At 39.4% G+C, this 15,699-nt stretch overlaps 1 protein-coding gene across 2 annotated transcripts in view; it reads right to left on the bottom strand.

The window, feature by feature from the left end:
- The window catches only part of kiz (kizuna centrosomal protein), a 60,656-nt gene that overhangs the window by 29,310 nt on the left and 15,647 nt on the right, over positions 1–15,699 (bottom strand). For both annotated transcript variants that reach the window (XM_086182576.1, XM_086182575.1), the window contains exons 14-15: positions 9,197–9,243; positions 4,023–6,574 (exon numbers count right to left, since the gene is read on the bottom strand). In XM_086182576.1, coding sequence (XP_086038702.1) covers positions 6,471–6,574; positions 9,197–9,243 — 151 coding nt within the window. In that variant the 3' untranslated portion in view covers positions 4,023–6,470. The remainder of the gene's footprint in view (positions 1–4,022; positions 6,575–9,196; positions 9,244–15,699) is intronic.

Here is a 15,699-nt window from a genome sequence, read left to right as displayed (position 1 = left end):
GCCATGTCCTACTGGCGTCAGATCAATGATCCATCTCTGCAGGAGGTAGCACGACACATTCATTTATACAGCACACAGTCGGCGAGCCTGCACTGACATGTACTTAAATAGAAGGAATAATTCAACGGGAGAATAAGATACGGTTTTAGAAAGACACTCGTTACCTGAAGTGAACAGAACCCATTGTACATGTTCAGACATTTGCTACTATGAGGAATCAAAACAGTAATAAAAAAAACTCAGCAAGTGATGAGAGTGGCTGAAGGGTTACACGCGTTGCTATCAACTGTTTATCATTTTTACAATTCTATCAATGTTGTTATTTCATGTTTGATACGTATTTTTTGATTATTCTATTTTTGTGACACTTCGTTTGTCACTTTTCCTGAAAATAAAAGGCTGCATTCTTTAAAAGGTGGCAACTCAATGGGGTTGATAAATAGCTGGAACTCAAACTGCGGCAGTACAACATGAAACAGAAGCCATGTAGATTACCGCATTAGGCTTTGCAATCTGAATTAATTGTTTTTGTTCCAACATTCAAGGACAAAATCACTCATCCTCGCCAAAGTAAACATTTTACGAACAACTCATCAGTGGAAAAGATTGTTTAACTGTGTATAATGGCAGCGGATCTATTTGAAAAAGCCCAAGCTTGTGTAATCAAAAGCACAGCCTTTTGTCTCTTTACCACACATACCAAAGAAACTGCCGAAGAGGCCACATGAGAATGAATGAATATTTAATTGAGGCCTATTGAGGTAGAAGATCAAAATGACCTTGCTTTAAATGATTATTCACTGATGAAAATAAAAGTAGGCTCGGGAAGAATGGAAGGTGTGCGCTACAGGTTTGTCCGGGGGGCAGGAATATTTTACACAATCACATGGCCATTGTTCATGAATATGTTTAACTTTGCCACTAGTACTGTAAACATTACACTGACATCCAAACACAGCACCTTCAATAATGATTCTGTTCCACAATGTTGAAATCTGCGGTCATGAAGGAAGACAGTCCTTCACACCGGTGTCACAAATGTCTCAGGAAGCATCAGAAAGCGCACCTGTGTTAGTGGAGGCAGTCTGAACGACGGGCAGGTCACTCTGGCTTGTGACGGAGCCAAGAGTACGGATAATAAAAGATATTGTGAAACGAACATGAATGGTTTTTCACTCTTGGCAGCATCTTGGATTGAAAGAAATAACCGTCACACAAAGGCGGCTGTTGGAAACTTGTCCTCTGGTTTTTCTGTTACTCTGCTGGGCTGGGTACAAAAAAGTACATAAGCTCTGAATAAATGGAAAAACTTGGATTTAATGTGATCGCAGACATTTTTTTTTTTTAGTTAAATTCAGCTCTAGTATGAATGAATCATGGACAGTATGTCTTTGAAACACCTCTCAGCTAGCAAACCCTGAGCCAAGGATAGGGGCTCATCATGCAAACACACACTTTTTGGCTGATACCAATGACTGATAATAACACTGATACTTAAATAGCGGATATTGATGGAACTAAAATAGGTTTAAATGAAATGAATATTTTTACATGATGAAAAAACAACACACAAATTTTATATTTACCACAGTGTTTCTAAGTTGCAGAGCCACTGGAACACAACAGTGTTAGCCTCAGGGCTAATTTAAACTTGTATTAATATTATGAGTTAAATGAAGTTCAGTATAACTCCCATCTCTGGGAAAAATTGCAATCATAAATATCATGACAATATTACATGACTGTAAAACAGCATGTTCCATTTGTAGCTACAGTGAGAATATACGGTGGGGGGAGTTTTGAAGGTTTTACAGACGAGCCAATATTCATGACAAGTTTTGGCAAAAGTACCAAGAAGATGGCTCGGAGGTAGAACGTTCTTCTGGTAACCGACGGGTCACTGGTTCGATCCTCGCGACCCCCCTGTATCAAACTACCCTTGAGGAAGATACAGAACGCCCAAATGTTAACGATGGGTAGATGCATTGCAGCCTCCACCGTCAGTGTGTGAAGCACTCTGAGTTCTGCTATAAATAAATATACCCCAGTACAGTGGTATCAGTATCACACCAATGTTGCCAATTTGTCCCCCATATACTAAAAACTGACTGTCATCAACAGATACTGATTAAAATACAATTTTGAAATAATGTGCTAAAAGAATACACGCATATTAGACTGGGCAGGATGAGATGAAACTCAAACTGTTTCTTTATAAATGGCTGAATGATCACACTATTTGTTTTTTGCATTGTTATCAATACAATCCTGCAGGGTACACTTGCAAACAATGTATTATTAGGTTGTATAGCATCAGACCTTGACCTTTGTCTTGTGCGGTAGACGCGGTGCTCTACCGGCAAATAAAGAATGATTCACAGCATTCAGCCGAAACAGATTCACACACGTCGAACTTATTTGGTTGACATGTATCAGTCCACTGCTACTGAAGGCTCCAAACCCATCACAATAAAACCAAAACATATTTTCATTCAGCTATGAGCTCTGGCCAACTCAAAACACATGTTCAACTGTTAAGAAGAAAGGGCTCTCTGCGGACTCCAAGCACATGTGGCTGCTAAGATATGTTAAGTTTGACAGTCACAATAACAAAACCTCCTCAAAGAAAGAAAATATGAGCATCTGTGGCTAAGATGACTCCCTCCCTCCACACCAACAGTGCTTTTAATTTCAGTCTGAAAAGAAAAAAACTCTTTCAGTTGTACTTCTGCAGTTTAGTTTCACATTGAACTATTTGTGCGACGAAAGACTGCTCCCTTTCAGATCAAGTACGGTAGATTTTATGTCTGTGTTATAATCTCGTGTGACACAAAAACAAACACTTTAACCTCTAAACTAGACACACAGTTTTACTCTAATTTGAGTTTGTCGTGTTAACTTCCGTGTCAGATTGTGCAAAATCTTATTACATGACAACAGGGACAAAAGGGCCGTCTAACACTTCCTGAGAACCCTGAAAACACCCGACACTGACGTGTGTATTAGTCAAATCAGGGTAAACACTGGTGTGGTATACATAACATTATTTACAGCTGTGTTCCATTTAGGTAAGCCCCAGTACTGCTATTGAAATTAGCCCGCTAACAAAGGAGAAGAATTTGGACTTGTTGGTGAACAGTTTAATAGCACTTGCGAAACATTTTATTCATAGATGCAAACACCTCAAGGCAGATGGAAGAACGATCCATTGTAAAATCCTTGTACGACATGACAAGCAGTGATGCCCAGAGACTGTTTTCTTTAATGGACCTTTTTGCTCTTCTAGAATGAGACCCTCACAGTGTTGTTTTCTTTGTGTTCTCCTTTTTATCTATTTTTTTCCTTTTATTTCTTGAAGCTGCTTCAACATGTCCAATTTTCATATGACAAAATATGCCTTTATTGTTGTATTTAGAACAATTTGAAGTAAAAACTAACAAACAAACAAACAAAAACCCCTGGTATCAGCTGCAATAGAGCAAGCTAAACTCTTGTAGTTCAGCTCATCACAGCTCTGATTTGTATATAGATACTCTGGTTGGACATTAAGAGATTAAAAACAACAACAAAATGCAACCCACATGTCTGTCAGCATTCTTTAGACCAAAATCTAATGAAGCGTTTGAAATATAACAAAAAAATAGCCCGCTGACTGGAATGGTTGAGTCACTGAACAGACCGGGACCATAATAAATCTGCTCATTCACACCTGTGTTTACCTTGCTGGTACCTGTCAAAATGGCTGCCGGGAAAACTCAGTTACTGTCAGCCTACAGCGACGCACAGCGGATGAAAGTAACTTTGCAAGCGCTGACACAACATTCACACACAATCCGCTTTTCCCACACCTTTAAGCTAAATATTCACGGCCACGCAGACTCAAAAACGTCAGTTACCACAGGATTAATGAAAAGAAGTCGATGTTTAAATAAAAAAAATACAAGTCTTTTTCTAAAAGTAATGTAAAAGCAATGCGGTTTCATTGGATATTAAGACGTGTATTTTTAATTTTAAGTACTCACAAATAGATGTCCCGAGCTCACAAAGACGTTTCCCCCAGCGGCATCACTTGTTTGACTGCAGAACACAGAGACTGCTAGCCAGGTGTATTCAGCTACAAGCTAACGGCGAATGACAGCTAGCACCAGAGAAGCTGCCCAAAAAAAAAAGTTGCGTTTTCAAAATTTCAAGGGTTGGGTTTAGAATAATCCAGGTCTCCTTGATCCGGCTTTATGATTAATAAACCACAAACGCTTTCATTTACGTTAAAACAAATTAAATTGAACCCTTCCTGTTTGGGGGTACCGTGAGCGAGCGAGTTCAGCTGGTGGCGCTCAAAATTCGTTTACAGGAAAATGACACACAGGAAGTAAAGCAACACTAAGAGGGAAGTGATTACAAAATAAAAGCACATATAATTTAAACATGAAAACTGAAAAAAACAAACACATAAGACAGATGCATTAACAGACACACAAGGGATAAACAATGAACAATATAAATATCAAAAGACAAGGATTTCAATTGGACAATCCATGATAAGAACAAGGATACAGACTCAAAACCAACAGTCCAGATGAGACCAATGATATTAAACACTAGATTTTTATCTGTTGATCACATCTGAACCACTTACATTCAAATATGCAGGTATTTGTGCAAAATGACAGTGACTTTTCTGGCTTCATGTAGTTTTTAGAAAATGCTTTTTTCAAATTCTATCACTGGTCCAGGTTTTTCATGACCATGTGAACCCTGCAGTTTGTTTTGTCCTAAAAAAAAAAAAAAAAAAAAGGAAAAAAAAGCAATTTAGCTGAATACCAACCTAAAAGTGTGAGCCAATCAACCCCTTAAAACATTCTAACAGATAATGGGATAAACTCTTTTTCTGGTTATAAGAGTTTAGTGATTGAATCACTCAAAGACGTAGATGTGGCTTGAAGAGAAGATCTCACATATATTTCAATATTTGGATTACGACCGTTCCCTCACATTGACTGATCTGTTAAAAAAAAGCTTCTATATTTTCATGTAAAACACTTTAAACAGGGAATTCTTTATTTTTGAAAAATGCCATCACAATCTTTTTATTCTCTACAAAGAAAATGGCTATATCAGGAGATATTATATATTCAGTCATCAAGAACATCTTTCCACGAGACCACGGCATTATAGTATGAGTGCAGCTCGTCTAATGTCGATCTAATGATTGCAGATCAAGTAATGTGACAGCTGATACGATAATTGAGTCCCCACGTGGATAAAAAACCCTTCTAACTGCAAGATAAAACACTTTCTCCCATGAAACTACACACTCTAAAAAGAATGAGCTGAATATCATCATCATCATCATTGTCTCTTCGGCACAGAATAAAAGTTCTTTGTCAAAAAATGTTGTGTTAGTACACATTAATATAACTCCACTTCCAACATGAGCTAACTGTCGCACACAAGTATCTGTTGACATGCTCCTTAACATAGATATTATGTTAGGGAGCCTTTTAGCAAACTCCAAATTATTCTGCCACAGTCCCTTTTCTGTGGTGGGTCAGGGCTGTCTGAAGCCATTATTGGTAATGAATGTGGAGTCCTACTTTAAAAGGTTCAGGCATGTAAAGTCACCTAAAGCTTACTAATGGAATCCTGCTGACACTGAACGACAGCAGCTTTTACAGCATAGCAGAATTGGCAGATTTGGAGATTTACACTGCAGACATAACGAACAATAAATGTAAACTTGGATATGTAGCCTCCCACACAGTTGGTTCCAGTTATTAATAGATCCAGAATGTTCAATGTGCAAATTGCAAAAGACTCCATTGTGTGCTTTCAGCAACAATCCTGCTGCTCCCAACTCATTTGCACAATAATACACTGCAAATTAGACAGATGTGTTTGTAATTCTGTAGCATGAGCGCAATTATAAGGAGCAGCTGTAAAAATATGGTAGTGCATTTGCTGGAGCTTCTAAACATTGTGACTTTGTTAGCGGCGCAACACTTTGTGCCCCGGGAGATGGGCCTCTTCAGGAGGTTCACAGGTCGCCCAGCAGCGTGCAGAGTGGCCATTGTGCTTTGTCGTTTCACAGGTGACTCACATCACTACACTCGAGCAGGCTGGAGGTAGAGCACTCGGAGATGCTTGCAGCATTCAAAATGCATGATTTTCAGCCTAGTGCAAACAAATCACTTTAAAAGATCAGTTTAATCTATTTCGAGCTGCTATTATGAGCCGGGAGAGTTGTTCAGATAAAGAGACTGAAGCAGGGTTAACATCAGAGTGTTGGACAACTCTTCACATACTTTACCCAGCGTGAGAGCTGTCAACTTTATTATTTGTTTTTACGATACAGTGTGCATATGATTTACAAAGCAGGCCACTAAAATAATGGTCAAGAGGTGAATTACGAGGTGCCTGAAATCGTGCTGTGATATAATGCGGCACATTTAAAAAATATCTCCAGGAGACTGTCAGTCATAGAAGTCGTCGATGTCGTCGTTGTTTGTGTTGAAAGGTTGAGGACGCAGGGCTGCTTCAATCTCAGAGTTACTGTCATCTGACTCCCCCCAGAGAGCTACACAAAAAGATAGAAGAAGAAAAAACTGATTACATGACAGCATGTTTATGCTTCCACGCTTAAATAAAGTTTAACCTTTGACATCATCTACATAATTTCTTTATCCAGCTGATTCGGCGCTCTTTGTAAGCATTCCAGGTTTGAATGCGCTGAATCTAACGCTTACCTTGAGTCTGATCTCACAATGAAAATCTTAGTGTTCTCCCTTTTATACAGGCTAATAGTTATTAAAATCAGCCCTCTTCAGCTACGCAAATAACTGCTATATAATATTAAATACAGATGTGAGAGAATAGTGGCACCCAAAAGTATTTAAAGTGGATCCCATGGCTTGAATTCTGATAAGATGTATGCATTTACTTGAACAAAAACAAAGATGTATTTGACACCAGTTGTCCTCACTGGGTCTAGGATTTTTGGCGGTATAAATTATGACATGTAATATATAAGGGTTTTTGCAGAGATTGAATATGTGACCTCCAAAAACACTTTTTTTGGGGTTCAAAATGAGAACACATAATATTGGTTAAAATGAGACTGATACTGTTATTTACTGGAGGATTATTTAGTGCTTGTTAAGAACAAAAATCTCAGCACCAAGAATTTAGCTCCAAGGTCAACTATTCATTCACGCATCCTCAAAAGGTATCGCTATGGTGACACATAAATTTAATCAAATAATTACTGTTGTCGTGACGCTTGACATTTTTACAATGATTTAACACATTAACCTCTTTGTAGTGATCTGTTCGGTACAATTAACCTTGTTTGACACTGCGTCTTTACAAGCCATTCAAATGATTCTGGATGTGCTGCACTCTTAAGCACCAACGCTGCTACACAGGTGGCAGAGCGGAACTGAACACACTGATGCAGGGAAAGCAGAGTTTTGAGGTAAAGTTAGCTTCAGTTGTAAAACACTAAATAGGTTATGACACAGCCTCTGGTGGTGGTGAATAAAACCTTTATTTCTACTTATTTGTTGGCTTATTTGTATTTTGAAATATAAGGAGTTGTTAAAAACACAATCAGGAAACATATTTAAAATCGTACTAAACATACTGAAAACCGGAAAATCAATCCAATACTTCTACGAAACTAGCAAGAGATCAATGATGGCTACGTGTAGCATCCCTCAATCTTTAGCAGTCTGTATGATAATTTTTTAAGGATTCCGTTTAGATTTATGGAGCAGATACCAGGGGTGGAACTAATGATGGGTTCAGAGATGCATCATAGTAAATATTTTCACTGCTCATCACTATTTTCAGCTTTATTGAGGGACCGGTCACGGAAGTGGCAGGAGTGGAAGCTGTCCGAGTGATCTGATGTCTGTGTTTCAGTGAGTTCTGGACTTAAGCAGCTGCTTCACTCGTACTCAGCCAGAGTGGAGGGTGTGTGCTTTAGATTGAAACCAGATAAAGTGAGAGGTAAAGGTTTATCTTAGTCAACCACATCCCGCCACTTATTGTGAGAGCAATATGCAAACATCAATACGAGGAATTCATAAAAACACCTGTTAGAGAAGCAGAATCATATAAAACACGACTGTTTCAAAAGCTTTGTCCGAAGCAAATTGTGTCACTGCAGTCCAGCATTTGTAAATGCAGCGACTGGATGAAACAAAAGCTTCTCGTCTCTCAACCAGCAACGTAGCAAGACCATGTCTTGTTTCCTCACTCAGTAGTTTGACGTCATGAATATAATTTCACTGACACTTCAAATTTGTTTTAAGTCCTAATGCTTATATTCTACTACAACTATTTAGTTAAATGCACTGATTCATTGAAATTCAATATATTACAACATCCATACTCCTTTAATGAACTGAACTCATCACTTACTGATGCCAAAATGTGTTTAAATTGTAAAAACAGAACTCAGGAATACTTAAACTGGAAAAATTAGAATAAAACAGAGTCTGAATAAAAATCAAGTGGATTCAACAGCTGAATATATTTAATTTTATTCAGAAAAAAAAATACTAAACATCACATACATCCTATATTAAGGAAAATTCCAATACTATTTTAAGACCATTCATCATGGATGTTTTAAATCCTGGCTAATGCTAATGTAACGTTTCCCAAGCTCACACGCGAGTTGTATTATTGTATGCAACTCAAATTTTTTGACACTTTGCTAACCTTGACATCCAGCATATCTGGATATTGCCAAATTTAGATGTGTCCATACTTGATTATTAATCAATTTCTGTCTCTCAAAACTGAAATGAAATGAAACTGTATGACGCCAGAATTGTCCCACCCCTAGCAAATGCTTGAAGCTTTTATTTTTCATTTTTTTCCACAATTGAAGTGTGGTGTTCGAGAAGCAGATAACAGCTCCGCCCTGAACAGACCTCAAGTTGGATGTTCACTCTAGACCAACTTCCCCTTGTACGTTGAGTTTAGTGGAATAAAATCATTATGTTAGAACATTGTTGTTCATATATTCAACACACAATATAAATTGTTCAGGAAGAACAGGATTCCCGGTCCATTCTTCAGGCAAAGCATTTAGAAACAGAGATCCTTTACACACATTGTGTGCTCCACACAGGTCTTTAAGTGAGGTGGTTTGTTTACTTGTGCCTACAGCTTGGATTCATCGACTCACCTTTTGACTGTAGAGCAGAATAAACCTTGGATGTAGTTTTCTCTTTCCTAGAAATAAAACACAGCTATTATTTTTTCTTTTCTTTTTTTTTTGAGAAATAGCTAGCTAGAGTTATTTTAGAAAAAAATAAATTGAGGTGCAACATGGTATTCATGAGCAGAAATCCCTCAGCAAAGCAGAACACATAAATAACAATATATGAAGCAATAGTGTCATGTCAGAACTTAGAGAGCAATTCAATAAGAAATCACAATCCTATGACTTACATCAGTGTGAAAAACATAAAGCAGAACTCTCATTTCTCTCCAGAGAAGATGTGGTAGCTAAGCTTCATCTGTAAAGCAAAGGGAACTTCCTTGACTCCTGTTCTAATTGTGCCAGAGGACTTCCACAAGGTCCTCTATTCAAAAATAGTCCAAAGACGGGGTCGCCAGGTTCCCATAGCTCCGCTGATATCACTATGTAAATGTGTGACCTCCGCAGAGGCTTTGATCTACCTCAATGCATATGCAATAAGGCCCCCTGTTCCACTTTTAAAGGCCTCCTCTTTAATTTACATCATCACAGAGCCCATTCAAAACCTTACAATATATCCTCATCATCTCCCAGGTTAGCATACACATCCATATAGGAACCTTCGATATCTGTTGATGCTTTTTCCTGTAGGCAGGAGGAGAAAAGATGGCGAGTTTTTAAGCAGATGAGCTGGAGCAAAAACAGGAACATGGCATGCTGCTCCATCTGCATCAATTCAAACCCGTGACCTCTTTGATTGTCATCCTCTCAATCACGCTCATCTTCTCATCTGTCCCTCAGCTAAGTCTTGGCACATGTGATTGTACATTGAGAATGAGGACCAAATTACTCTGGCTGAGGTCCAATTGCTCTTGTCCAAACCATATATTGCTGCTTTCCACCACTCAAGATGTAATGAGAGAAAAAAGATGCACATCTCATTCTTAACTGTGAGCAGATTGCCTTGTGCTGTACAAAATATACCATACTGACAGTATAGTATTCAGACTGGGATATGGCTTCCTACAGGACATTCGGGCAATTTCTGCTTTTGCTCAGCAGACTTGATGAATATCAAGCACTTAAAATGTGAGCAAAACAAAACACAGGAAGAATAGAAGTCTATCACCTTGCAAACAGAATGAGCAATGCATACCAGGGTGTTTTGTTGAAAATACTCTTTATTATACTGTGTATCCTATCTCAAGTCCAGAATTATGGTGTTTTGTTTGAAATATTCTCCAGTGCGATGTTATGTTTAATCACGTCAGCTTTGCTAAGACTAATCGTGGCAGTCTGACAGGTGGGAAATGCACAACATTATTTAGATGAAAGAAAATAGCTTAACGTTCATGTTCTCATTTTATTTGTCAAAGCAACAGAGCAGACTCGACGATGGGAAAGTTATCGACATGTCTACATAAAAGGAGCCATCCACACTCGCGGCAGAACAGATGTTGAAAACTAAACTACCAGGGCTGGAATGTCTATTTACACCTGTTAGGAAACACATCTTGACCAGCTGCAGCAAAAAATACAGCAATAACCTAACGATTACTTTTTCTTCTTTGCCACAATAATAACGGTTACGGTGAGTAAATTGGGGTTTTCTTGTCTCAAACCCCCCCCACACCACCCCCAGGATGGGAATGGTCTATCAGCTGTTCCACTTCAATGAGGGACAGGGCTGATTTCAAGACAGGGCTATTACCATAGAGAGCTCAGCCTGGATCTGACCCCACCAATCTAATATTCCGTTTCCATAAACATTTATGCCTGTTCATTTTCTGCAGTTTTCCCTTAATTGAGGCAATGATCTGAATATGTAAGACTGGGCTGGCCAGTGTACTACAAGCTCCGTTAGACAGAGGTGAATCTAATGTGTAAAATGATGCAAATTACAGCTATTGTAATGTTCTCTTTTTTCCAACATCTCTCTCACTCTCTTCCCCTGGTCTTTGCAATTGTTTGATATTGTTGTTTACCACTATTTTTTGACTCAACGATGACCTATAATGATACGTTTGAAACAGATTACACAGAGTTTGAAGAAAAATGGTATTTTTAGTGTTGTCAGTGAATTCCCTTCATCAAACCTGTGTTAGCAATTTAAACAGAATTTCTATGAGCTGTTTTAAAGCTCCTAATTCATACATTTTCAAATCCGTGAGTAATCAAAAAATCAGATATGCTTATAAGTGCATTAATGTACTGCATACCAAAAAAATAATATAATCTGGGACAAACCTAGTACCATTGTTCTGGTATGTTTTTTTTTTTAAGAGAACAGTAAGAGAATGATGTATAATACGATTACACACGCTAAAGACTTCCAAAGACATGCAAGCCTCGCCTTACTACTCTCTCCATTTTTGTTCTTGATAATATTTTTGCTTCATTTGGATCTCTCCTTTTCTGCCCTACAGAGGATATAAATGTTACTTCTGTAAAATATAAGATTTGAGTAATGTGAATAGTAAGGAGTCAATAAAGATTTATTTTGTGCAAACAATCTTAAGTATATTTGTTGTCTGAACAGTTATATACTGACTATATATATATATATATATATATATATATATATATATATATTTTTTTTAGAAAGGCATAAATCTATCATTCTTGCAGTCCCAAGACTGATGTTAGTTGAAGTCCTTAATTAGCGAAAGTGAAGACTGACAGCAGAAATAATGCTTACAAAGCATTAAATACTGGCTTGAACACACCAATAGGTAGGAAACTGCTTTTGTTTACCCAGGCTTTTTTTAAGCTACTGCCACCCACACACAAATGCTAATAGCTCAACAGCACTTTTGCACAGCGGTGCTTGTCTAAAGGTAAAGGGAGACCCATCACCTCATCATTCCCATCAACTCCTACTCCCATCCCAGCTCTGACCCCACAGAAACATTGTTTAGGCTGCGTTTAGATGTACTCTAACAGGCCTGAATGGTCACAGGATGTAGCCCTCAGAGGGGGCAAACAGTGAAATGCAACTGTGAGTGCATGGTGAGTGGGCACTCTCTAAGATGTGAGTGCTCTCTGCTGGCCATGTGTGAGTACTGCAGCTCACAGGAAGAGGCATTTGGCCAGTGACTCCAACACAGGCACTCTCCTGACTGTTGGCCGTCTAGTGGAGACAGCCAGTGCATGGAACAGAAGAAGAAAAGGTCCATCCATCCATCTATTTTCTATACCGCTTATCTGTTAAGGGTCATAAGGTGCTGGAGCCTTTCCCAGCTGACATTGGGCGAAAGGCTGGGCTCACCCTGGATGGGCTGCCAGTTCATCACAGGGCCATCAGGAGCAATAAGGGTTCAGTATCTTGCTCAAGGATACTTGGACATGGTCACTGGGGGAAGTGAGATTCGAACCAGCAACGCTTCGGCTGCTGGACACCCACTCTACCTCTGAGCCATGCTGCCCAGAAGAGAAGACCATTTATGATTATTTCTGTTAATGCAAATTTGCTGTGATATACGCACATCACATATGAGTGCACAAAATACAATGACCACCTTATATAAAGCAAGTCATTAATAAAATAACACAAACCACCGTGTCAAAAGCTTAGTTTTTTTTTTGCTTACAATCAACACAACAATGTGATGTTTGTGAGACTATTTCATTGAAACACATATGACTAAAGCAAAGAAAGCATTAATTATGAAAAAGAATGTGTGAATTCAAACTTCTTTATTGAAGGCAACAAGGCACTCTTTTCTGGTTTGAGACAGTGACCTCCTCTGGTTGGAAGCTCTAAATGCTGCCTTCATCTTGTTTGTCCTGTTTTGACCTGGTTTAGGTCTTTCTTTCTATTCTAGACTAAATTGAGGGAAAATAACACATTTCCAGTGTAAACAACACAATAAAGACATTCAAGGTTTTTCAGCTCTTTTGATTCAAGAACTAATTTTAAACCAAAGCCATCACAATCATGTAGTGATGCTTCCTGCCCTTTGCAAATACACTGTCAAAAACCTCACTCAGCAAGTTATAATATGAGTTGTTTACATGTAAATCATGAATAAATGGCTTTTCACTACGTCTTTGTCCATTACCGTCTCTCTGTCTCCCTCTACCTCCTGCTCTCTCTGTCTACGTACCCTCCCCTCCGCTCCTTTCTCTCAGCTCATGTCCCTCTCACCCCTCCTCCCAGAGAGCTGTCAGAGATCCGCACACATTGCCTCGCCATGAGAGGGAGAGAGAGGGAGAGGGAGAGAAAGGGAGATAGAAAGAGAGAGAGATAGAGAGAGAGAGAGAGAAAAAGAGAGGGAGAGCTTCTGATTTTGACACTCTGAGTGATTCGAGGTCGAATGCTTGAGCACATCCTGTTGTCCAAGGCAAAGCTGTAAACCACTAATTGTTGAGTCAAGGTTTTTGTCAAGCAGGCACTAGGCACAACAATCACAACACCAACTGATGGCTACAGGATTTTGTTTTGTGTGTATATGTGTGTGTGTTCTGCACATGTGTTAAAGCATTTTAAGATTCAAAAAAGGGAGGTGGGGGGGGGATGAAAAGGTATTAAAAATCCCAAAATAAAAATAAGAAAAGAGTTGCATCTGAAATGCCTACAGTAGAAAGGAGCACAATGTGTCTTTGCACGAGAGGAAGCAGTGGCATGCACTCGCATACAAAAGGGAACAAGTGGTCTTTACATGGAGTGCAGCTGCTTATTAAGACTCACTCCTTCGTGTATTATTCCTTTCATCCTCACTCAACCAAAAAGTGATTTTACTTTACCATTCACAAAGGCCGCAAAAGATTTCTAATGGACAAATCCTTAATAAATGTTGCAGATCAGTCGCTTCCCCACGAGTTATAATACAATCAACACATTCTATAAAAGTAGCTGACTGAAAAACACTGTGTGGGAGAGAGCAAGGAAGAGTTCGAGAGAGAGAGAGAGCGAGAGAGAAAAAAGAATATGAAAGACCTCAGTTCTCTCAAACTCCATAATAGTGAAATGAGCACATATAAATGTGTTAAGAGTATCTCTTTGCATCTTGTATAGACTGCATGTATTTAATCTGTAAAGCTTATTAAGGCCCTAGTCATTGCTATGCAAAGCAGCACCCAGTGCTTTTCTCTCGCTTTTCATCCGAGTGCAGTGTTTGGCCAATAGGACTGGCCCCCCGCCTCTCATTCTGCATTCATAACATGCAACATTTGCACAATGTATCTCTCAAAGGCCCTGAATAGAAGGCCTTAATACTCATGTAAACAACTGCAAACCAATTACTTAATGAATCAGGCCCACACATAATGAGGAGCCTCACAAAGGGCTATAAATGCATTTTTTGCACCAAAGCCTCTGCTTTAAACTACAATCCCTCTGCTGTAGTCTAGGCTTAACTGGCAAATCATAATTATTGTCTAAGACAACAGAGAGGAAGCCATTTTTGTATTTTGAGTCCAGCTCCATCCTCCTTTTGATGTCACTCATCAGCTCGCTGACAAAATAAAGCAAATAATTAGCAAGTAGGATGGAGACGGAGGAGAGGAAAAACACAGGGAGAAGGAGGAAGAGGGGCAGGGAGATAGAAAAAGGGCAGGAGCGTAAGAGAGTGAGACAGACAGACAGGAGAGAAGCAAGGCAAGAGCGTTCAGTGGTGTTATGCTGCTGCTTAAGAGCATGGCTTGCAGACCACTTGTGGACGCAATAAACCGCAAGAAGTGACTGTGGTAAGTGGAATGCTTAAATCTAAGCATCCAGGAGACATGGAGAAAAGACAGGGGAAATTGTATGACCAGAGAGAGGATGATGGTCATGGTGACTAGCACCTCTTGGCGCTGCCACCTAACCCCAGTGAGATTAGAGTGGCAGGCATGTGGGCATGCATAAACACCCATTTGACCAAATTTACTTGTGTACACAACTTCTGTATCACCACTACTCACAGCATTCTGTTTGGATCTAATTTTTGCACTGCAAATTTTGTTTAATCACATATATTTTGGGCTTCCCATGCACATTAATGACAGGGAGACAGGCAACATCTGAGAGGGTCTGGGCTTGAAATTGGCTCATGTTTATTAAAGAGGGTGGTCACTGGGGCTGGCAGCAGCAGACATCAGCAGCTATGAGGATCACAATAGCGGCAGCCCATTAGGCCCTTTCCCTGGGCTAATAGGCAGACTGGGAGCGCCTGCTTGCCAGGCCAGGGAGATACAGACTTCAGCCCTTGTGTCAGCGTGGTGCCCAGTAATCACATGAAATCACAGAAGATTATTCCTCATAACGTTTACGCAGCCATTACAGGAGCCCAAATGGGTTCGCAGTGAAGAGGCGCTCTGAGGACCTGATATGCAATTGCAGATTTGATGAAGTCGTGTTGATATTCAAATGCAAGTGTGATGGCGTTAGCATCCGCAAAACTATTTATCATTAGATGTTCTTTTCCAACCCACTTAGGACTCTGATTTGAGCAGCCTAAATGCATTTGAAGGGTGAAAAATGAAAGGACATTTGTCCTTGTCAACAC

This window comes from Aulostomus chinensis, chromosome 17 (genome assembly GCF_037954235.1).
Source record: "Aulostomus chinensis isolate RoL2024-O1b breed Wild chromosome 17, RoL_Achi_v1.0, whole genome shotgun sequence".
In the NCBI taxonomy this organism is placed as follows: Eukaryota; Metazoa; Chordata; class Actinopteri; order Syngnathiformes; family Aulostomidae; genus Aulostomus; species Aulostomus chinensis.
Note: the sequence above shows the minus strand (reverse complement) of the source record. Positions and strands in the feature narration are given on the sequence as shown.